The sequence below is a fragment of the Eurosta solidaginis genome, chromosome X, assembly GCF_040869045.1.
Source record: "Eurosta solidaginis isolate ZX-2024a chromosome X, ASM4086904v1, whole genome shotgun sequence".
Classification (NCBI taxonomy): Eukaryota; Metazoa; Arthropoda; class Insecta; order Diptera; family Tephritidae; genus Eurosta; species Eurosta solidaginis.
Window position 1 is genome coordinate 161,638,250 of NC_090324.1, and position 23,703 is coordinate 161,661,952.

Consider the following 23,703-nt stretch of genomic DNA (forward strand, 5'->3'; position numbering starts at 1 on the left):
TACTAGCGTGACAAAGGGACGAGTCTGGGAGCCACTCATTTAAGGAAGGTTGGAAAGGACGCGTTTCCAATCCTCCATTGCTCCCAGCTTAAGGCAACAAAATTTGGAACTTATATTTATATTTTTCAATTATATTTCAATTATATGTGTATTTTAAGCTGTCGGAATGTATTAGTCTCCGATCAACACAGCTAAACATGTCTTTGGATGTTGGAAATTGAAAATAACGTGTATCCAATCACCCCTCAACTTTGTTTACTAAAGACGCTGTCGGAATGCATGAAGATTCCGATTAGCACAGCTCAACATATAATGGGAGGTTGAAAAGGACGTGTTTCCAATCCCCCCTGCTCCAACTTTTGTTTGACTTTATTTTCGTTACACATTATATAATTTTATTGTTATATTAATGCTGTCGGAATGCGAGTGATTCCGATCAGCAACAGTAAATATCAGCTGGAAATACCGAATTCCAGCGAAATTAGTTGTTGGAACTGTCTGGAGTTACAGGTGGCGATCGATTTTCTTTTCCTTAGGGCCGGATGCATTGTATTTTGCTGCTTCCAATATTACCATTCCCTTTTCGCGCTCCAGTATCGTATATATCATGTAAAAAATAAGAGAAAAACTTTATCTTATTGGAAGGGTTTTACAATGCTCCAATAAACTTTTTTTAAAAGTATTGAAGTTATTACTACTTTTTATGTGATTAGGAAGTTTATTGAAATATTTCAGGCCCTTATTTAGATGACCGTCCTAAAAAGATTCTTTTCCGGCAAACGCAGCAAACTCATTTCTCAGGACCGGGGTCAGGAGAAGGACCCGGATTGGGGTCGATACCTTCCCGGAAGAGGAGAGTATGGCGCAGACCCGCTGCAAGGATCTGCTGGGAGGATGACAATTTGTGGGAGGGACGCAATAAATTAAACACTGAGTCCGCCTGATCATTACCCTCTACTCCCCTGTGGCCTAGGACCCAGGGCAACAGTACTACGTTGTGTGCTCCTAATTGATTTAGCTTTTCTACGCACTGAAGGACCAGTGCTGACTTTATTTCGAACGCCGCAAATGCCTTTATTGGGGCCTGACTGCCTGACTGAGTATGGCAATTGTTTCATTGGGGTATCAGCGCTGAAGATTCAGCTTAGCGCACTAACTTATGGCGAATACTTCTGCTTGAAAATGCTCGGATGTGTTTTTAGAGTTACTGATATTTTGGCTCTGGGTCCGAAAACTCTGGCGTCTTCAAGCCATCTATGTACCATACGATCTTGAGCAGACTAGTAATACGTTGCACTCGCCCATACCTATACAGCCGTACCAAGAGACTGAGCAGCCCATTACATTTTGGCACAACCGGAGCACTGCTGGACATCCAATCTATATGAAAGCTATGCATTCAAAAGTGTTTGTACCAGTGGCTGGTGCACACCGAACTGGACCAATGTATGCTATATTGATGCCTGCACAAATACCAAGCTATGTTTATGTGAATAATGTTACTGCTTATGTCCATTTGCACGGTTGAGCACATACAGTACCTACGTTTATACAAGGTGGAACACCACACTATCTACATGGCGATGTAGCCACCGATCACGTTGTTGTAAGAGATTAATTAAAATATGTTATTCATAAACACTGATTCTTATATTTTCATTATCATTAAACTGTAGACTCACGACGGGTATTCTTACTGGACACTGCCATCTGGCGTCACATGCCTTTAAATAAGGCTTGGTCGGTGATAGCAGATGTAGGAAATGCGGGTTGGAGGAGGAAACGATCGATTACGTTCTGTGCTCGTGCCCTGCGCTTGCCAGGCTAAGACTCCAGCTGACAGCTGTCAGATCTAGAAGCAGCAAGTGGCTTAAGTTCTAGGAAGCTTCTGGTATTTGTCAAGAGGACGCAGTTATTTTATAACATGTCCTGGTTGTTGATAGGGTTTTTAGCTTGGTCGTTAAAACAAACTTCTGGTAACACTACGGACTCATTCAGTCTATGTGGGGTCGTCATGAACCCGCCAGTTCAACCTAACCTATATTTTGTTTTGGTTTTTACTTTAGAATCAACCGTCTAAGTAAACGGTGTCAGCTAACTAAGCGCCTTCAAATGTAGATCCATAAGGAACATGATGTCGACAGAGCCTCGGCTGTTAAAGAAACAGGATTCGCCACGGGTAGGTGAAGTTCACAATTGGGTTGGAGAAGCTATATATTGGGCTGGCAATCCATTGAACGGGTTGCGCTACACAACCCCCTGAACCAATTTTGTATTTTAATCGCCTCTTACGCAGGCATGCCTACCGCGGGTATACTCTAAGCCCCCTAACCCGCTGGAGCCATGAGAAGCGTTAGTGACCTTGGGTGTCCCAAGGAAAGTTCCGTCGTGTCTTGTGTTGTTGGGTGAGCGGCCAGGCAGCAGCGTGCAACAAATGCACCATTCAGGAGGATTCCCTTGCTGAGCCCAGAAAATCTGGGAAAGTTAGATGTACTGGTCGGATGCAGCAAACGAGTATATTCTGTAATAGCATATGATCAACTTGGAGATAACCAAACGTTTATTTTCCTGTCCAACAGGGGACTGGTTCTAGACCCTTCTGCTAAAGAAGGATAGGCGTAGTCACATCAATTCGTTCCCGGGTTACTCGGGGAAATCAGTTTTAGCAGTACTTTGCACTTTTCATACTGCACGTCCATACAAGAACTTCGGATAATGAATTAAACAGTTGTTGTTGTTGTTGTTGTTGTTGTTGAATTAAACAGGCATCTGCATTTGTTTTTTTTTTTTTTTGTAGCACGTCTAATTTCCTTCGTAACATCAATCAATTATCCCTTGTTATAATGTTGTGTTCTCTATGAATGCAACAGCGAAGTATCTTCGGGTACCCCTGATTCTAGTTATCTGAAATCTCCTTGAGTCCCTTGTGCTTTTGGCCTCTCAGAAAAGAGCTAATTGTGGAGCCCTATTTATAGAACACTTTTCGGGTTAAATATATTAAAAACTTTAATCTATCCTTACTGATATTAGTTTCTTTCTCATTCTAGGTAATTTGATTTTGACGATGTGCGCGTAGCAATATTCCAAATATTTCAGCTGTAGCTGAAGGAAGAACATAAATTTGCTCAAATTATAAGAAAACTGCGACAACTATCCCCCCGCCTTTTTAGTACCACAGATAAGCCGCTAACAAGCATACTATGGGAAAGGGTCAAGACCAAAGGATCAATATCACCTGTAAATCGACTTTGATAGCACGAATTCGGGGCTTCCGGTATTATCCCTACAAAAATCATATGGCTCTGCAAACTGATGTTGAACAACACCACCAGCGCAGGAAAAATTGGGCATCATCACTGAGTTTCGAAAGTTTCAGAGAGGGCACAGCTATTAATAGACGTTATTGTACTTAATTAGCTTATACATATCAATAGCCGTGTTTTTTAACACGCGCGTATACGTTTCGTTTGCGCGTGTTAAAAAACGCCTATCTTCGCTTAGATAATGCTTAGGAGACCCATCTAGCGGCTGTGGTAAAACAACTAGCTACAGCAACAGGGTGTACCGAAAAGCGGAGACGCAATGCTCTGATGGCCATAGGGTATAACATATAGCTGAATCAGTTGCGATGAATTGTGGACACACATATAATACATAGAATTAGTGTACAGGGTGAAACAAAGACACATATTTCAGTTACATCTGAGTATAATGCGTATTGAAATTTAGTAGGACAAAATTTATGCGCAGCAATTTCAGAGGTGTATTTATAGTTTGTCTCTTAGCAGTCAATATAAAGTTTAAGCGTAAACGGATATACGCGTGTTAAAAAACACGGCTAATATACACATATGTAAAGTTCACTAGAGTAATAAGGGAATAATTTAAATTGTAAAAAAACATTGTATATATGAACTATTTATAATTAAATATTATCTGAACATAAAGAACGCGTTTCATTCATGGAAAAAGCGATTTGACAGAAGGTAACCGATACGGGCCACCGTGGTGTGATGGTAGCGTGCTCCGCCTATCACGCCGTATGCCCTGGGTTCAACTCCCGGGCAAAGCAACATCAAAATTTTAGAAATAAGATTTTTCAATTAGAAGAAAATTTTTTTAAGCGGGGTCGCCCCTCGGCAATGTCTGGCAAGCGCTCCGATTGTATTTCTGCCATGAAAAGCTCTCAGTGAAAACTCATCTGCCTTGCAGATGCCGTTCGGAGTCGGCATAAAACATGTAGGTCCCGTCCGGCCAATTTGTAGGGAAAAATCAAGAGGAGCACGACGCAAATTGGAAGAGAAGCTCGGCCTTAGATCTCTTCGGAGGTTATCGCGCCTTACATTTATTTTTTTTTTATTTTTTAACCGATAGGGGTAACCGATAGGCCAGTTACCCGTGTTGTTGTTGTTGCATATGTTTTGGTTAGCGATAACGAAAACATAACTGATGAAGTAACCTAAAAATGTAAATAACATCGAGCGAGAAGGAATGTCGAAAACACAATAGGTAAGTGCAAGAAAGCGAGTCACACGTACACTATTTTGAGAGAGCGCATGCGTTACCTTTTTCACGAGAGCAATGTAAAAGTCATTAAAGTTAAGGCCACATTAGGCTGCACTACGCAGCACTGCACTGAACTACAAACTATTCTTTGCATGTATTCTTATGAGGAAATTCACACCTAGCGTTAGCAGCACTGCGCGACCCGGCACAGCGCGGCAAATTTGATCAACTAGGCAAAAATGCCGCTTTGGGAAGTGTCGCGCAGTGCTGCTGCCGCTAGCTGTGAATTACCGAGTGGCAAAATATGTTTACAATATTATTATTGGCCTAGTTTAATATATTTACAAAATGCAAATAAACGAGGAACAGCTTATTATTTTAATAGGTAATTATCCCGAACTTTACAATTTACAAAATGAGCATTACATGAATACTACGAGGAAAAACAATATTTGGGCCGAAATCTCAAAGGAAATTGGAGCAGATGGTGAGTAAACTATTTTTGTTCTTGCGTTTGCATTTTCCGAGAGGTTGCGTTGAATATATCAATGTTTTAGTTAAATAATAAATCATTCACGCTTGCAGACAGTTTACAGCGAGGGTAATGAATTTGTTGCAACAGGTGATAAACTATAATCAATTGCGCAAGGAGCCAATGAAGACACTAAAGGTTTAATCTTGGTCTTTCCGCTATTATTGTTATGGCTTAAAAAAGCCTTAAAGGTGACAGTGTAATAGAACTTTACCCCTAAGACGTTCAAAATTTGCGTTTATTTGTTCGGTAAAGGTACCAGGTCGTGCGAGTTGAAGAAACCAGAAAGTCTGGGAAGATAGCAGTTTATTCTAGAAACTAATTCGTCTATTTGTAGGGAAAAATCAAGAGGAGCACGACGCAAATTGGAAGAGAAGCTCGGCCTTAGATCTCTTCGGAGGTTATCGCGCCTTACATTTATTTTAATTTTATAAATCGTCTATTGGAGGGCCAGGTTCGGTTGCCATTATCGTGCAGTCGTCGGCGTAAGAAACTATAGTTGTTGTTGTAGCAGTGCTTCGCCATCCAATAGGTGTGACCGATCACAAATTGTGATCAATATCCTCTAACGGGAGTCCAAGGAAACTTGCTGTTTCAACAGGGGTGGACCATAATGTGAGGGGTGTTAGAGGTGTTGGTTCGACATTACAATTAAAGAGATGGTTGGTGTCATGTGGGGACACATTGCAAGCAGGGCATACATTTAGTATGTCGGGGTTGATTCTGGATAGGTATAGGTTAACCTGTTACAGTATCCAGATCGAAGTTGGGCTGGAGTGACTCGCGCTTCCCTAGGGAGTGTGCGTTCCTCTTTCGCTCGTTTAGGGTATTGCTCTTTGAAAACTGGATTGGCCGGGCAATTCCACCCAGATAATTTGCGGTCCCACCTTTTAAGACTTGGGGGAAGGGTAGACCCTTTGCAGTAACGTGCCATGGTTGACCGTATCAAAAGCTTTTGATAGGTCTAGCGCAACGAGTACTGTTCTATGGAGGTGGTTTTGATTTAAAGCGCAATTTATCTGGGTGCTAATGGCATTTAGCTCGGTGGTAGTGCTGTGCAGTTTTCTAAAGCCATGCTGATGAGAGGCTAGTGGCAAATTTGCCTTGAAATGGGGCAGTAAAATGGCTTCAAGCGTCTTAGCTACTGGCGATAGGAGAGATACTGGGCGATATGACTCTCCTATGTTAGACTCTCCTAACCCCAGCGGGTTAGGGGATCAGAATATACCCGCGGTAGGTATGCCTGTCGGAAGAGGCGACTAAAATACCAGATTCAAGGGGCTGTGTAGCGCAACCCTTCAGGTTGCCAGCGCAATATATAGCTTCTCCAAACCCAATTGTCAACCTCACCTATCCGCGGCGAATCCTGTTTCACTAACAGGCGAGGCTCTGGCGACCCCAAGCCCATCATGGAACTTGGGGGTGGGGAGGGAGGGAATGGCCTGAAGGTTTAATTTGGCCACATAAATCGTTCCCGAGATGGTCGGGCTAGCACCTTAATGGTGCTGTGGTACCGGAGCGTACCGGATCTGTATCCGGCAAAGGACCATCACATCGATAAAACTTCCCAAAGCCTTCGGGGAGCAACCTTATCGCTACAACAACAACAACAACAACAAGGTGGTTTCCCAGGGTTTAGTAGCGGGACCACCTTGGCCATTTTCCATTTTTCAACAGGGGTGGACCATAATGTGAGGGGTGTTAGAGGTGTTGGTTCCACATTCCAATTAAAGAGATGGTTGGTGTCATGTAGGGACACATTGCAAGCAGGGCATACATTTAGTATGTCGGGGTTGATTCTGGATAGGTATAGGTTAACCTGTTACAGTATCCAGATCGAAGTTGAGCTAGAGTGACTCGCATTGTATAATCTATCTAATCTAATCTAATATATATTATAAATGGGAAAATTTGGATGTTAAGATGTTTGGATGTTTGGATGTTTGGATGTTTAGATGTTTGGATGTTTGGATGTTTGGATGTTTGGATGTTTGTCCAGACGTTTGTCTTTGTGACTCAATAACGCAAGAACGGCTGGACCGATTTGGATGAAATTTTGCACACATATAGCCAATAGTCTAGAAGGATCTACTAGCTATATATTTTTCAAAAGGGGCGTGGTCCCCGCCCCCTAGGAACAGTTATAATTTAATTATTATATTTTTTCGTCTTTGCGACTGAATCACGCCAGAATGGCTACACGGATTTTGATGAAATTTGGGACACAGACAGTAGTCTACTAGCGAAATTTTTTTCGAACAAGGAAAGAGGGGTGGGGGTCCCACGACCCTTCGAGAAATTATTTTTCATAATTTTTACACATTATAACTTTACGTATACTGGCCTTCACCAATATCACAGACTCAAGGGGTCAAATAAGTCGAGGGCTTACAAAGTAAGCAGTGACACCCTCCGCCCGCCCCCTTTATCTCCCCCTCTGGTGTAAAATCCAAAAATTGTTATAACTCAATCTAAATTTTCTCCTAAATCAATAGTTTTTGGTATCTGGTACATACAGAACGAGATCTAGACAATTTTGGAGGAACGATCAGTGGTCCTCTCCTCTACTCCCGCCATCCGCCCTCCATCAATTGTTTTTATTAGTACGCTTTTATTAGCTTTACCTGTATGTTTCTATCTAACTTTTTATTCGCTCCAATGCGCCTGCTGCCTTATTAACATGGTTTTATAATTAGCTTCACCTTATTTGTAATCCCGTAAGGGTCAGTCGAGACCCTTCCGGGATCATTTCTGGATGGTTTTCGGGATCGGTCCGGGATTACGCCGGGGTAATTTCGGGACTTTTTCGGGACTATTTCGGGATCATTTTGGGACCCTTCCGGGAGCATTTCTGTATAGTTTACGGAATCCGTCCGGGATCCCGTCGGGGTTATTTTGGAACATTTTCGGGACTATTAGGGGATCATTTGTGGACCTTTCCGGCATCATTTCTGGATAATTTTCGGTATCCGTCCGGGATGCCGACGAGGTCATTTCGGGATTATTTCGGGATCATTTGGGATACCTACCGGCATCATTTCTGGATGGTTTTTGGGATTCGTCCGGGATCCCGTCGGGGTCATTTCGGGACTTTTTCTCGACTAATACGGGATCATTTGCGGACCCTTTCGGCATAATTTCTGGATAGTTGTCGGGATCCGCTCGGGATCCCGTCACGGTCATTTCGGAACTATTAGGGGATCATTTGAGGACCTTTCCGGCATCATTTCTGGATAGTTTTTGGAATCCTTTCGGGTTCCCGTCAGGGTCATTTCGGGGCTTTTTCGGGATCATTTAAGGATGGCTTTCAGGATTCGTCCGGGAACCCGTCAGGGTAATTTCTGGACTTTTCCGAGACTATTTCGGGATCATTTTGGGACCTTCCCAATATCATTTCTGGATGGATTTCGGGATTTGTCCGGGATGCCCTCAGGGTCATTTTGGGACTATTAGGTGAGCATTTGAGGACCGTTCCGGCATCACTTCTGGATGGTTTTCGGTATCCGTTCAGATTCCCGTCGGAATAATTGCGGGACTTTTTCGGGATCATTGGGGTCCCTTCCAAAATCATTTCTGGATGGTTTTTGGGATTCGTCCGGCATCCCGTCGGGGTCATTTCGGGACTTTTTCTCGAATAATACGGGATCGTTTGCGGGCCCTTTCGGTATCATTTCTGGATAGTTGTCGGGATCCGTTCGGGATCCCGTCAGGGTCTTTTCGGAACTATTGGGAGATCATTTGAGGACCTTTCCGGCATCATTTCAGGTTAGTTTTCGGGATCCTTTCCGGGTCCCATCAGGGTCATTTCGGGACTTTTTCGGCATCATTTAAGATTGGTTTTCAGGATTCGTCCGGTATCCGTCAGGGTAATTTCTGGACTTTTCCCAGACTATTTCGGGATAATTTTGGGACCCTCCCAAGATCATTTCTGGATGGATTTCGGGATCTGTCCGGGATGCCGTCAGGGTCATTTTGGGACTATTAGGTGATCATTTGAGGACCTTTTCGGCATCACTTATGGATGGTTTTCGGTATCCGCTCAGGATCCCGTAGGAATTATTGCGGGACTTTTTCGGGATCATTTGGTGTCCCTTCCGGCATCATTTCTGGCGGGTTTTTGGGATTCGTCCGGCATCCCGTCGGGTTCATTTCGGGACTTTTTCTCGACTAATACGGGATCATTTGTGGGCCCTTTCGGCATCATTTCTAGATAGTTGTCGGGATCCGTTCGGGATCCCGTCAGGGTCTTTTCGGAACTATTAGGTGATCATTTGAGGACATTTCCGGCATCATTTCTGGATAGTTTTCGGGATCCTTTCGGGGTCCAGTCAGGGTCATTTCGGGACTTTTTCGGGATCATTTAGAGATGGCTTTCAGGATTCGTCCGGGAACCCGTCAGGGTAATTTCTGAACTTTTCCTAGACTATTTCGGGATAATTGTGGGACCTTCCCAAGATCATTTCTGGATGGATTTTGGGATCAGTCCGGGATGCCGTCAGGGTCATTTTGGTATTAGGTGATCATTTGAGGACCTTTCCGGCATCACTTCTGGATGGTTATCGGTATCCGATCAGGATCCCCTCGGAATCATTGCGGGACTTTTTCGGGATCATTTGGGGTCCCTCCCAAGATCATTTCTGGATGGATTTCGGGATCTGTCCGGGATCCCGTCAGGGTCATTTAGGGGTGCGTTCGAGATCCCGTCAGGGTCATTTCGTGACTTCTTCGGGAATATATCAGGATCATTTCTGGATGGTTTATGGGATCCGTCCATGACCCCTTAAGGGTCATTTCGGGACTATTAGGTGATCATTTGAGGACCTTTCCGGCATCACTTCTGGATGATTTTCGGTATCCGTTCGCGATCCCGTCGGAATCAATGCGGGACTTTTACGGAATCATTTGGGATTCCTTCCGGCATCATTTCTGGATGGTTTTCGGGATTTGTCCGGGATCCCGTCGGGGTTATTTCGGGACCTTTTCGGGGCTAATACGGGATCATTTGGGGATCCTCTAGGGGTCGTTTCGTGACTTTTTCTGTATTATTTCGGGATCATTTTGGGACCCTTTCGGCATAATTTCTTGATGGTTTGCCGGATCCATCAGGGTCATTTCGGGACCATTTTGGGATCATTTGGGGACCCTTCCGAGATCATTTCTGGATCCGTCCGGGATGCCGTAGGAGCCATTTCGGGATTTTTTGTTACTTTTCCGGGATAGTTTTTGCACCCTTCCGGGATCATTTCTGGATCTGTGCGGGATCCCATCTGGGTCAATTCCGGACTATTTCGGGATCATTTTGGAATCCTTCCGGAATCATTTCTGTATGGTTTTCGCGATCCATCGTGGATCCCCTCGGAGCCATTTCGGAACTTTTCCTGGAGTTAGTCGGGATAATTTAGGGACCCTTCCTTGATATTTTCTGGATGGTTTCTGAGATCCGTCCGGGAGCCCGTCAGGGTAATTTCGGAACTTTTTCGGGACTATTTCGGGATCAATTTGGTACCCTTCAGGCATCATTTCTGTGTGGTTATCTGGATAAGTCTAGAATCGTGTCGTTGTCATTTCGGGTTTTTTTGGGACTACTTCGGGAACTTTTGGAAACACTTCCGGGGTGTTTCTGGATGGTTTTCGGGATCCGTCCGCGATAGCGTCGTGGTCATTTCGTGGCTTTTTCTGGATAATTTCGTTATCATTTTGGGATCCTATCAGGTTATCAGCTCATAAAGTTCTTTTTTTTACTCAATTACAAAAATAAAATGCATTAGACAGACAAAAAATTTTAAACAGATAACTTTATAAGCAGGCTAACGTGAATAGCCCACATATTTCATTTTCTCCTTGCGGACGGGGCCGCGGGTAAAGGCTATCTAATATATATTATAAATGGGAAAGTTTGGATGTTAAGATGTTTGGATGTTTGGATGTTTGGATGTTTGTCCAGACGTTTGTCTTTGTGACTCAATAACGCAAGAACGGCTGGACCGATTTGGATGAAATTTTGCGCACATATAGCCAATAGTCTAGAAGGATCTACTAGCTATATATTTTTCAAAAGGGGCGTGGTCCCCGCCCCCTAGGAACAGTTATAATTTAATTATTATATTTTTTCGTCTTTGCGACTGAATCACGCCAGAATGGCTACACGGATTTTGATGAAATTTGGGACACAGACAGTAGTCTACTAGCGAAATTTTTTTCGAACATGGAAAGAGGGGTGGGGGTCCCACGACCCTTCGAGAAATTATTTTTCATAATTTTTACACATTATAACTTTACGTATACTGGCCTTCACCAATATCACAGACTCAAGGGGTCAAATAAGTCGAGGGCTTACAAAGTAAGCAGTGACACCCTCCGCCCGCCCCCCTTTATCTCCCCCTCTGGTGTAAAATCCATAAATTGTTATAACTCAATCTATATTTTCTCCTAAATCAATAGTTTTTGGTATCTGGTACATACAGAACGAGATCTAGACAATTTTGGAGGAACGATCAGTGGTCCTCTCCTCTACTCCCGCCATCCGCCCTCCATCAATTGTTTTTATTAGCACGCTTTTATTAGCTTTACCTGTATGTTTCTATCTAACTTTTTATTCGCTCCAATGCGCCTGCTGCCTTATTAACATGGTTTTATAATTAGCTTCACCTTATTTGTAATCCCGTAAGGGTCAGTCGAGACCCTTCCGGGATCATTTCTGGATGGTTTTCGGGATCGGTCCGGGATTACGCCGGGGTAATTTCGGGACTTTTTCGGGACTATTTCGGGATCATTTTGGGACCCTTCCGGGATCATTTCTGTATAGTTTACGGAATCCGTCCGGGATCCCGTCGGGGTTATTTTGGAACATTTTCGGGACTATTAGGGGATCATTTGTGGACCTTTCCGGCATCATTTCTGGATAATTTTCGGTATCCGTCCGGGATGCCGACGAGGTCATTTCGGGATTATTTCGGGATCATTTGGGATACCTACCGGCATCATTTCTGGATGGTTTTTGGGATTCGTCCGGGATCCCGTCGGGGTCATTTCGGGACTTTTTCTCGACTAATACGGGATCATTTGCGGACCCTTTCGGCATAATTTCTGGATAGTTGTCGGGATCCGTTCGGGATCCCGTCACGGTCATTTCGGAACTATTAGGGCATCATTTGAGGACCTTTCCGGCATCATTTCTGGATAGTTTTTGGAATCCTTTCGGGTTCCCGTCAGGGTCATTTCGGGGCTTTTTCGGGATCATTTAAGGATGGCTTTCAGGATTCGTCCGGGAACCCGTCAGGGTAATTTCTGGACTTTTCCGAGACTATTTCGGGATCATTTTGGGACCTTCCCAAGATCATTTCTGGATGGATTTCGGGATTTGTCCGGGATGCCCTCAGGGTCATTTTGGGACTATTAGGTGAGCATTTGAGGACCGTTCCGGCATCACTTCTGGATGGTTTTCGGTATCCGTTCAGATTCCCGTCTGAATAATTGCGGGACTTTTTCGGGATCATTGGGGTCCCTTCCAAAATCATTTCTGGATGGTTTTTGGGATTCGTCCGGCATCCCGTCGGGGTCATTTCGGGACTTTTTCTCGAATAATACGGGATCGTTTGCGGGCCCTTTCGGTATCATTTCTGGATAGTTGTCGGGATCCGTTCGGGATCCCGTCCGGGTCTTTTCGGAACTATTGGGAGATCATTTGAGGACCTTTCCGGCATCATTTCAGGTTAGTTTTCGGGATCCTTTCCGGGTCCCATCAGGGTCATTTCGGGACTTTTTCGGCATCATTTAAGATTGGTTTTCAGGATTCGTCCGGTATCCGTCAGGGTAATTTCTGGACTTTTCCCAGACTATTTCGGGATAATTTTGGGACCCTCCCAAGATCATTTCTGGATGGATTTCGGGATATGTCCGGGATGCCGTCAGGGTCATTTTGGGACTATTAGGTGATAATTTGAGGACCTTTTCGGCATCACTTCTGGATGGTTTTCGGTATCCGCTCAGGATCCCGTAAGAATTATTGCGGGACTTTTTCGGGATCATTTGGTGTCCCTTCCGGCATCATTTCTGGCTGGTTTTTGGGATTCGTCCGGCATCCCGTCGGGTTCATTTCGGGACTTTTTCTCGACTAATACGGGATCATTTGCGGGCCCTTTCGGCATCATTTCTAGATAGTTGTCGGGATCCGTTAGGGATCCCGTCAGGGTCTTTTCGGAACTATTAGGTGATCATTTGAGGACATTTCCGGCATCATTTCTGGATAGTTTTCGGGATCCTTTCGGGGTCCAGTCAGGGTCATTTCGGGACTTTTTCGGGATCATTTAGAGATGGCTTTCAGGATTCGTCCGGGAACCCGTCAGGGTAATTTCTGAACTTTTCCTAGACTATTTCGGGATAATTGTGGGACCTTCCCAAGATCATTTCTGGATGGATTTTGGGATCAGTCCGGGATGCCGTCAGGGTCATTTTGGTATTAGGTGATCATTTGAGGACCTTTCCGGCATCACTTCTGGATGGTTATCGGTATCCGATCAGGATCCCCTCGGAATCATTGCGGGACTTTTTCGGGATCATTTGGGGTCCCTCCCAAGATCATTTCTGGATGGATTTCGGGATCTGTCCGGGATCCCGTCAGGGTCATTTAGGGGTGCGTTCGAGATCCCGTCAGGGTCATTTCGTGACTTCTTCGGGAATATATCGGGATCATTTCTGGATGGTTTATGGGATCCGTCCATGACCCCTTAAGGGTCATTTCGGGACTATTAGGTGATCATTTGAGGACCTTTCCGGCATCACTTCTGGATGATTTTCGGTATCCGTTCGGGATCCCGTCGGAATCAATGCGGAACTTTTACGGAATCATTTGGGATTCCTTCCGGCATCATTTCTGGATGGTTTTCGGGATTTGTCCGGGATCCCGTCGGGGTTATTTCGGGACCTTTTCGGGGCTAATACGGGATCATTTGGGGATCCTCTAGGGGTCGTTTCGTGACTTTTTCTGTATTATTTCGGGATCATTTTGGGACCCTTTCGGCATAATTTCTTGATGGTTTGCCGGATCCATCAGGGTCATTTCGGGACCATTTTGGGATCATTTGGGGACCCTTCCGAGATCATTTCTGGATCCGTCCGGGATGCCGTAGGAGCCATTTCGGGATTTTTTGTTACTTTTCCGGGATAGTTTTTGCACCCTTCCGGGATCATTTCTGGATCTATGCGGGATCCCATCTGGGTCAATTCCGGACTATTTCGGGATCAGTTTGGAATCCTTCCGGAATCATTTCTGTATGGTTTTCGCGATCCATCGTGGATCCCCTCGGAGCCATTTCGGAACTTTTTCTGGAGTTAGTCGGGATAATTTAGGGACCCTTCTTGGATATTTTCTGGATTGTTTCTGAGATCCGTCCGGGAGCCCGTCAGGGTAATTTCGGAACTTTTTCGGGACTATTTCGGGATCAATTTGGTACCCTTCAGGCATCATTTCTGTGTGGTTATCTGGATAAGTCTAGAATCGTGTCGTTGTCATTTCGGGTTTTTTTGGGACTACTTCGGGAACTTTTGGAAACACTTCCGGGGTGTTTCTGGATGGTTTTCGGGATCCGTCCGCGATAGCGTCGTGGTCATTTCGTGGCTTTTTCTGGATAATTTCGTTATCATTTTGGGATCCTATCAGGCTATCAGCTCATAAAGTTCTTTTTTTTACTCAATTACAAAAATAAAATGCATTAGACAGACAAAAAATTTTAAACAGATAACTTTATAAGCAGGCTAACGTGAATAGCCCACATATTTCATTTTCTCCTTGCGGACGGGGCCGCGGGTAAAGGCTAGTATATATTATAAATGGCAAAGTTTGGATGTGAAGATGTTTGTCCAGACGTTTGTCTTTGTGACTCAATCACGCAAGAACGGCTGGATCGATTTGGATGAAATTTTGCACACATATATCCAATAGTCTAGAAGGATCTACTAGCTATATTATTTTCAAAAGGGGCGTGGTCGCCGCCCCCTAGGAACAGTTATAATTTAATTATTATATTTTTTCGTCTTTGCGACTGAATCACGCCAGAATGGCTACACGGATTTTAATGAAATTTGGGACACAGACAGTAGTCTACTAGCGAAATTTTTTTCGAACATGGAAAAAGGGGTGGGGGCCCAGGACCCCTTCGAGCAATTACTTTTTAATAATTTGTTACACATTATAACTTTACGCATACTGGCCTTCACCAATATCACAGACTCAAGGGGTCAAATAAGTCGAGGGCTTACAAAGTAAGCAGTGACACCCTCGCCCCCCCCCTTTATCCCCCTCTGGTGTAAAATCTATAAATTGTTATAACTCAATATAAATTTTCTCCTAAATCAATAGTTTTTGGTATCTGGCACATACAGTTTATAATTAGCTTCACCTTATTTGTAATCCCGTAAGGGTCATATAGAGACCCTGCCGGGATCATTTCTGGATGGTTTTCGGGATCTGTCCGGGAGCCCGTCTGGGTCATTCCGGAACTTTTTCAGGGCTAATATGGGATCATTTGGGGACCCTTCCGGCATCACTTCTGGATGGATTTCGGGATCTGTACGGGAACCCATCAGAGTAATTTCGAGACTTTTTCCGGACTATTTCGGGATCATTTGGAGACCCTTTAGGCGTCATTTCATTTTTCTGTATTATTTCGGGATCATTTGGGGACCCTTCCGGAATTAATATGGTTTGCCTGATCCATCAGGGTGATTTGGGGACCCTTCCGGGGTCATTTCTGGATCCGTCCGGGATACCATAGGAGTAATTTCGAGACTTTTTTGTTACTTTTTCGGGATAGTGTTGGGACCTTCCGGGATCATTTCTGTATCAGTGCGGGATCCCATCGGGGTTATTTGCGGACTATTTCGGGATCATTTTGGGATCCTTCCGGAATCATTTCTGTATGGTTTTCGCGATCCGTCGTGGATCCCCTCGGAGCCATTTCTGAACTTTTTCTGGAGTATGTCGGGATAATTTAGGGACCCTTTCTGGATATTTTCTGGATGGTTTTTGAGATCCGCCCGGGAGCCCGTCAGGGTAATTTCGGAACCTTTTCGGGATCATTTTGGAACACCTTCAGGGATCATTTCTGTGTGGTTCTCTGGATACGTCTAGAATCGTGTCGTTGTCATTTCGGGTTTTTTGGGACTATTCCGGGAACTTTTGGAGACCATTTCGTAGCTTTTTCTGGATAATTTCGGAATCATTAGGGATCCTATCAGGTTATCAGCTTATTTAGTTCTTTTTTTTTTTACTCAATTACAAAAATAAAATGCATTAGACAGAAAACAAAATTTTAAACAGATAATAAGCAGGCTAACGCGAATAGCCCATATATTTAAATTTCTCCTTGCGGACGGGGCCGCGGGTAAATGCTAGTATTATATAATTAAATATGGATATATAGTTTTTTATTTTAATATTGTATTTGAATTTATTAAATATATCAAGCCGTTTGGCCAATTTGTGGCATAAAAATATTATATAATATATAATTAAATATGGATATAAAGTTTCTTATTTTAATATTGTATTTGAATTTATTAAATATATCAAGGCGTTTGGCCAATTTGTGGCATAAAAAATATTATATAATATATAATTAAATATGGATATAAAGTTTTTTACTTTAATATTGTATTTGAATTTATTAAATATATCAAGCCGCTTGGCCAATTTGTGGAATAAAAAATATTATATAATATATAATTAAATATGGATATAAAGTTTTTTACTTTAATATTGTATTTGAATTTATTAAATATATCAAGCCGTTTGGCCAATTTGTGGAATAAAAAATATTATATAATATATAATTAAATATGGATATAAAGTTTTGTACTTTAATATTGTATTTGAATTTATTAAATATATCAAGTCGTTTGGCCAATTTGTGGCATAAAAAATATTATATAATATATAATTAAATATGGATATAAAGTTTTTTACTTTAATATTGTATTTGAATTTATTAAATATATCAAGCAGTTTGACCAATTTGTGGCATAAAAAATATTGTACTTCATTGCGACTGTAGTGTGGAAAATCACCTTATTTCGGCAGTTGTTTCGGAAGCGGCCTATCTCAGAAAACGTTTGAAGAAATCCATATTTCAGATTTTGTTTAAAAACGCCTTATCTGACCTCAAATTCAATACATTTTGACATTATGCATAAAATCCTGAGATATGGCGTTTCTGAAACAGCTGCCGAGATAGAACGATTTTATATGGTTAAATTTAGATTAGTTGTTTACATTAGTAATGTATTTGAATTTATTAAATAAATTATATAATTTAACTTCGACGAGTTCCTTGTAGTGCAATATCATTCTGCCATGACACGGTTCCTTGAGCTGAATTGAAGTAGTCCTTAAGTTTATCCCGTACCTGTATGGCGTTATTTACAAAATTACCTCCTATACGGGGAAGATCTCTCAAACGAAGTTCGCCACAATCTTCGTATTCAGTCTGTACTGAATCATCTCTTAAAAAATTGTGCAGAGCACAAGTGGCCAGGATGACATTATCTACCTGTTCTGGGCTGAGGCATATTTTTCGATAGTACACTCGAAATTTCTGAGATAAAATTCCGAACGCATTCTCGGAAACTCTTCGGACTCTGCTGTGCCTATAATTATAGACCTTTTTTTTCATATCAGTTAGTTGTGATAAGGTCGCATAAGATAGGGTTTCAAAGGGAAAGCTTCGTCACCAACTATAACGTGTGGTATTTCAATGTTAGTTCCTGGCAATTTTTTTGTGCCTGGTATATTCAAACTGTTATTTTCCAGTCGCCTAGCCAAATCTGAACGCGAAAATATACCAGCGTCGCACTATATCTGCTACTGTTGAGTTTCCCAATCGAAAAGAAGACGCAATTGTCTTGAATGTATCGCCTGTTGCAAGAAATCTGAAAAAAAAAAACAAAGATATAATATGAGTATTGTTTTTTTTTATTTCTAGAAACTTTATGTAAAGAAAAGTGGAAATCTCTAAGGGATAGCTATTCGAGAAATATTAAAAAACGAAAAACCAGAAGTGGAGATGGTGCGTCCGCCTGTAAAAGGTGGAAGTATGAGCATCAGATTGAATTTCTCCGCCCTTATATACAGGAACGACAAACTAAAACAAATTTCCAAAGGTCTGAATCGGCTTATGAGAGCTTTAATGAAGAGTCTTTGCAAGATGACGATACTATAAGCCTACCCCGAACTTCTTCATCGACAACAAGAACATCAACTCCTAGTGCCAAGAAAAGAACTCATCAGTCGCAACCTTCAGTAGCTAGTGTTTTACAAAATTTTTTAACCAGTCGGCAAACAGAAGTACCGCAATCAACAGCAACTGGAAGTCCAATACATTCCTTCTTCAAGGCTATGGCAGACTCCGTTTCAGTTTTACCCTTGGACTTGCAATTGAAGGCAAAGAATAAAGTTTTTTCAATTGTGTCAGAAGTGGAAGAGGAACATTTAGAAAGGAGCTCAAGGAGTACTCAGCAGGTCTACGATGATCGTTCGCGAAACTCGGCAGATGTACATATTCAACAAGTTGAAGAACGTTATATTGAACACCTCGAAGATCCTTACAGTGAATATATTGAAGAGGATCCACGAGTACATGTTCAAGAAGACCCCCAAGTATGTTATGTTGTTGCACCAGGCGGCTATTTAGTCCCACAACGCAACACATAAAATGTTAAATATAGGGCATGATTTAAATTTGAAAAATATTTCATGCCTATATGACACTACTTCCTCTTCGTGTATTTTTCTTGTATTTTTTTCTAAATTTTTTATCGTGCTCCCTCCTAATACGGCTTCAGTACTGGTGTAAGTGTGTAAACTATGAATATTCAAACAAAGAAAATACAAGAAAAATACAATATAGTTTGTTAAAAACAAATCAGCCAGTTTGAATTTCGTTAGGTTTTTGTGCCATTTTAACAACCAAAAATTAATTTTTTTTTGGAAAAATTTGTGCATAAATACAAAACGAAAATCAAAGTCCTGGGGAAGTCATTTAAACCAAAAAGGAATCCATAATTTTCACTCATTATTTTCTTTTGTTTTATTGTGAAGAAACTTCACGAAAAATAAAGTTTTCAAAATGAACAAAAACATGTTTCGCTCATTTATTTTGTGTGTAATGTTGGTCTCGTCTTCGCATATGAGTTATTGTTATTGTAATTTGCTTTTCCGATAAAGTTTCGTCCGCTTTTCTAGTTTGGAATCAAAGACATATTCAGATACGGCCTTATTAACCAAACCTTATTAATTAAAACAAGAAAGCATAAAAAAATTTCGTAATTGTAGCAGCATAAGTATGACAAGAAAAAATTTTAATTTAGGTACATTCCATTATTGAATATAAAAGCATTCAGGCTGGGTGCGAGTTCGCCTAAATTGTAGGTACCTGAACTAATATCCCACTGAAAATTTCCAGCACTGTCATAACTTAGAAAAAAATCTATCGAAACTGTTCGAGTTTACTTGACAGTTTATATTGTTAGCTTTTAGGAACATATAAAAATTTTTAGTGTATTTGCGTATTTGTTGGCGCTGTTGTAAATTTATTAAAATATTGGTAACGTTTTACAAGACATGGTTTTCTGTTCAAAGAAAAACTATGAATCGGGCCCCCATTTTCAATATTCACGGCGTTATTTTTCATACACATTTGGTATTGCGGCGTTTATAAAACATTACCCAAATATTTCATTGTGCTACCCAACTGTAACGTTTCCGGTTGATATCCTTTCTTGCCTTTTGACATAGATATTCTCCGATTCTGTCAAGCTTATCTGGCGAGCTGAGCTAGTAAAATATTAACTTCTTCATGTTTGACTTAACAAGACTATCCTTCGGATTAACTGGAAATATATTATCTACAAGCCGTTTGTAGCGGTGATTTCTGTCGAAAGATATAAAAAAAAAACAGAAAACGATCCCGAGAGGGTCCGAAATATGGGGCCCTATCCATAGTTTTTTGCACAGAACACCTTTTCGCGAAATGGGAGTGTGATCCATACCCTAGGACTGGACCGTATACTTCAGCTCAGCATGACATCAGAGTAATCCATGAAGTACCCACATGAATAAACATCGTGTAGTGATTACAATCGTTAAAAACGATCAATGATGGGCTTATAATATGTTCGTGTAGAAACATGAGTTGGTTCATTGCTGCATTACAGTGGAGTATAATGCTAAGTACTCTAGTATGACACAAGTGGACCACATCATCCAACCATTTTTGCAGGGTAGTATTTTTCCGCTGAACACCTTTTTGCGTTGGCTTCCTTTAGCCTCGCTTATAAAAAATCACCCTGGCCGGTCCACCAATGGAGTGGGATCAAAAATAAATCCGTGCAAAATCCCTTTGTACACAAAATTTTTTTTCAGTGCACAACAACATGACAACAGCCACATGAAAATCACCAAGAAAAATTCCAAGCATAACTTACCTCATGGTAAATATTTCTTCCGGCCATATCGCTCTTCTTAAAAAGGTGTCCTCTTTTTTAATATGAGGCAGCATTAAGGCTAACAATTTTTTAAACTTTTCTTCCGTCATGCGAAAGTAAGTGTAGAATTTTGCACCATCTTTTTTTAATCTTGGCAAAAGAGTGTGGAACTCTCCTTCCTCATATCTTGAGGATGAGATGTCGTGCAACCATAACCGCGGTCTTTTTCTTTTCCTTTCCTCTTCCTCGCACAAAAACGAAATAATTACAGCTTCAAAAACTGTGTCGTCCATTTTGTTTTTTTTCCGGTTTTGGGAATTGAATCTTTCAATTCCAAAGATGGCAAGAGGACCTTAAATTGCCCCTTAAATCGCCAGGTTAACAAACGTATAAGGGTAATATACTAGCAACATTTAGACGTGCCCAAGCAGCTAACACATATCGCAAAGTAAAATCTCGTAGCACAAATTGTTTCCTTGTAATTGTTATATATATGGCTTGTTGTCATGTGCTTTTTCAAGATTTGTAATTCTTCGTAAATTATATTTTTGTGTCACTAATATATAATTAGGGTATTTCAATCCCGTTACTTGCACTTTTTGTCCTTTGTGGAATTATATGTATGTTTTCACAAATTATACGTTATCCATTGCTTGGTAAAATCACTAAAAAAACGATATTTCTGATTCGACGGTATACTTGCGAGTGTCGTCCATTTTGCAAACAAAAATAAACTCAAACTTTTGCCGCAATTTGTCGCTCGATTGCCGCTTAATGTGAATTGCCAAAATTTGTCGGACTGTGAGGCGCCGCTGCCGCTACATGTCGCGCAGCGTAATGTGCGCGTACCCTAAGACGATAATTGGTGAACAAGTTATTGGTGACGATTAAGTAATCGATTAGGTAACGGGTACCTGTCTTGTAGGGTGGTAGCAATAGCTGTGCCAGATAAAAGCGCTAACACAATAGCTTCAGCAATTTTCGAAAGTTTTATTTCGATATATGGAACTATGAAATCAATATGAAATATCAAACACGACTTTTCAACAGCATATCATCACAAAACGGTAGACTCAATCGAACGTAACAATAGGCTATTTAACGAATACCTTCGGGCTTATCTTAATGATAAAATTTCTGATTGGGATACATACTAAAAGTATTTTACTTTCTTGCACAACACAACATCCAATACTGTGTTCGATAATAAAAGGGAGTGACCCTTTGAACTAACATTTGGTAGAAAACCAGTTTTATCAAATGAGCTAAAGAAAGAAACCATTGATCCAATATATAATATTGAGAATTACGCAAAAGAAGTAAAGTACCGCATGCAAAAGTCCCATACATTAGCAAAAGAGCTCATAACTAAACATAAAGAACGTAATAAATTGTGTTAGGACAGAAATACTCGTCTTTCAAATATAGAAGTAAGCGATATGGTTCTAATACAAAAAGAACCACGCAAAAAACATACAAGGATTTACAAGGGTCCACGTGTAGTCAAACAAGTGGATGGCGTAAATGTAATAATCCTTGACAAAGAAACTAAAAAGCCAAAAACAATACACAAAAATAGAATACAAAAAGTAACTTAAAATCGTTTTTTCATTGTATATCATTGCATAAACACAAAAAGAAAAAAAAGAAAGGTTTTGAATCCAAAAATTTTCCTCATAAGCATTGCTACATACAAAGCAAACTTCATGAATTACCTAGTAGACAACCCTATACATAAAACCAAAAATAAAAATCAAGCCTATTTTATAAGTTTTTTCATCGTTATTGTAACAAAACAAAACATTCCTAAGGAAAACTAGAAATTAATGTACCAACACTTTCAACTAATGTACAAAGTACTTAGAAAAAAAAACAGATTTGTCATACCAAATTTGTTGAAGTTAGTTTAGTTTACGCAACACTGTCACTCGTCTATATCTGCTAGAGATAGGTTTGCACAACACTGTCACATGCTCATCTCTATCTTGTAAAGTCATTGAAATAAATTTTGTACTCTTCCCTTAATACAACAAATCGCCGAAGAATACACACGTGTTTTATTCAATATCTCCCAACAGGTTATGGGCCTTTTTATTTGCATTAATTTTGTATTAAGCATCATCAGGATATTGAATCGGAATTCATTTGAAAGCATTAGTTGCTATATTTAAAGGTAAAAGCATAAATTATTGTGTACGGCATTTGTTGCAAGAAAAAAAACCTTGGTTAAACACGATGGCGAAACTACATAGGGAATTTGTATCTGAAAAGTTGTCTGGCGGCGATAGTTACCGCGATTGGTCATTTGCAATGGAAAACTTATTGGAGTCGATGGGGCTCATAAATTGCATTACCATAAACACTGAAACCTCGGTTGCTATTGAAAAAAATGTCTCTAAGCTTGGGGAGGCAAAAGCTACACTAGTGCTGTCTGTGGAGAAATCTATATATGCGCATATTAGATCATGTAAAACTCTCCTAGAGATATGGGGAGAAACTTAAAAAATTATATGAAGATGCAGGGTTTCTACGAACAGTCAGTCTGTTAATCAAATTTGTTTCGATCAAATTTGTTTCGATCAAATTCGAAAACTGTCAATCTATGGAATCCTCCATAGAATCCATTTCTTCCTTTTACCACATATTAAATAGCGCAGGATGGGAAGTTGACGATCGCTGGTTGGCTGGAATTTACTGTCTGGGCTTGCCAGAGCAGTTCATGCCACTATTAATGTGTTTCGAAGGAAGACATTCGTATCCGTCATCCGAAGAAGTTAAAACGAAATTATTTGATATAGAAGTAAAGCCTTCGCCGCTAACAGACAGTGCCTTTTTGTCAAAAAGTAAAATAAAACATTTCAAGAAGAATGTAAATCGCGGTATAAAATGTTATGCGTGCGGTGGTAAAAATCGCAAGGCGAGTGATTGCACTGCAAAGACAAGGAAAAATGTACGTTTTCAGCAAAAAGAGCCTTCTCTTGCCGAACAGCCACAGGTTCAAGTCATGAGTGATTCGTTGACAGTGGGGCATCAAGTCACATGACACCCAATGCAAATCTTTTTGGTGAAGTTAAACCGTCGTCGATTAAAGACATCGTCACGGCAAATGACGCAAAAATGGGTGTAAATGTGCTGGGAAGACAACCCTTGCAATAAGTACAAAAGAAATTGACGTAAATAATGTTTTG

General features: G+C 41.1%; 1 protein-coding gene across 1 annotated transcript; it reads left to right on the forward strand.

Annotated features, from left to right (window-relative positions):
• The first annotated feature begins 4,900 nt into the window (after nt 1–4,900).
• On the forward strand, nt 4,901–18,853 carry LOC137235456 (uncharacterized). The gene is made up of 2 exons (XM_067758460.1): nt 4,901–4,993; nt 18,016–18,853. Exons 1-2 carry the CDS (start codon nt 4,933–4,935, stop codon nt 18,741–18,743), a joined length of 789 nt encoding a protein of 262 aa, XP_067614561.1. The 5' UTR covers nt 4,901–4,932; the 3' UTR covers nt 18,744–18,853.
• Nucleotides 18,854–23,703: the final 4,850 nt, after the last annotated feature.

Coding starts and splice junctions, on each gene's coding strand:
- LOC137235456 (XM_067758460.1), top strand. CDS start 4,933: ATGAATACTACGAGGAAAAACAATATTTGGGCCGAAATCTCAAAGGAA. Junction 4,994..18,015: donor AAAGGAAATTGGAGCAGATG/GTGAGTAAACTA, acceptor TTTTATTTCTAG/AAACTTTATGTAAAGAAAAG.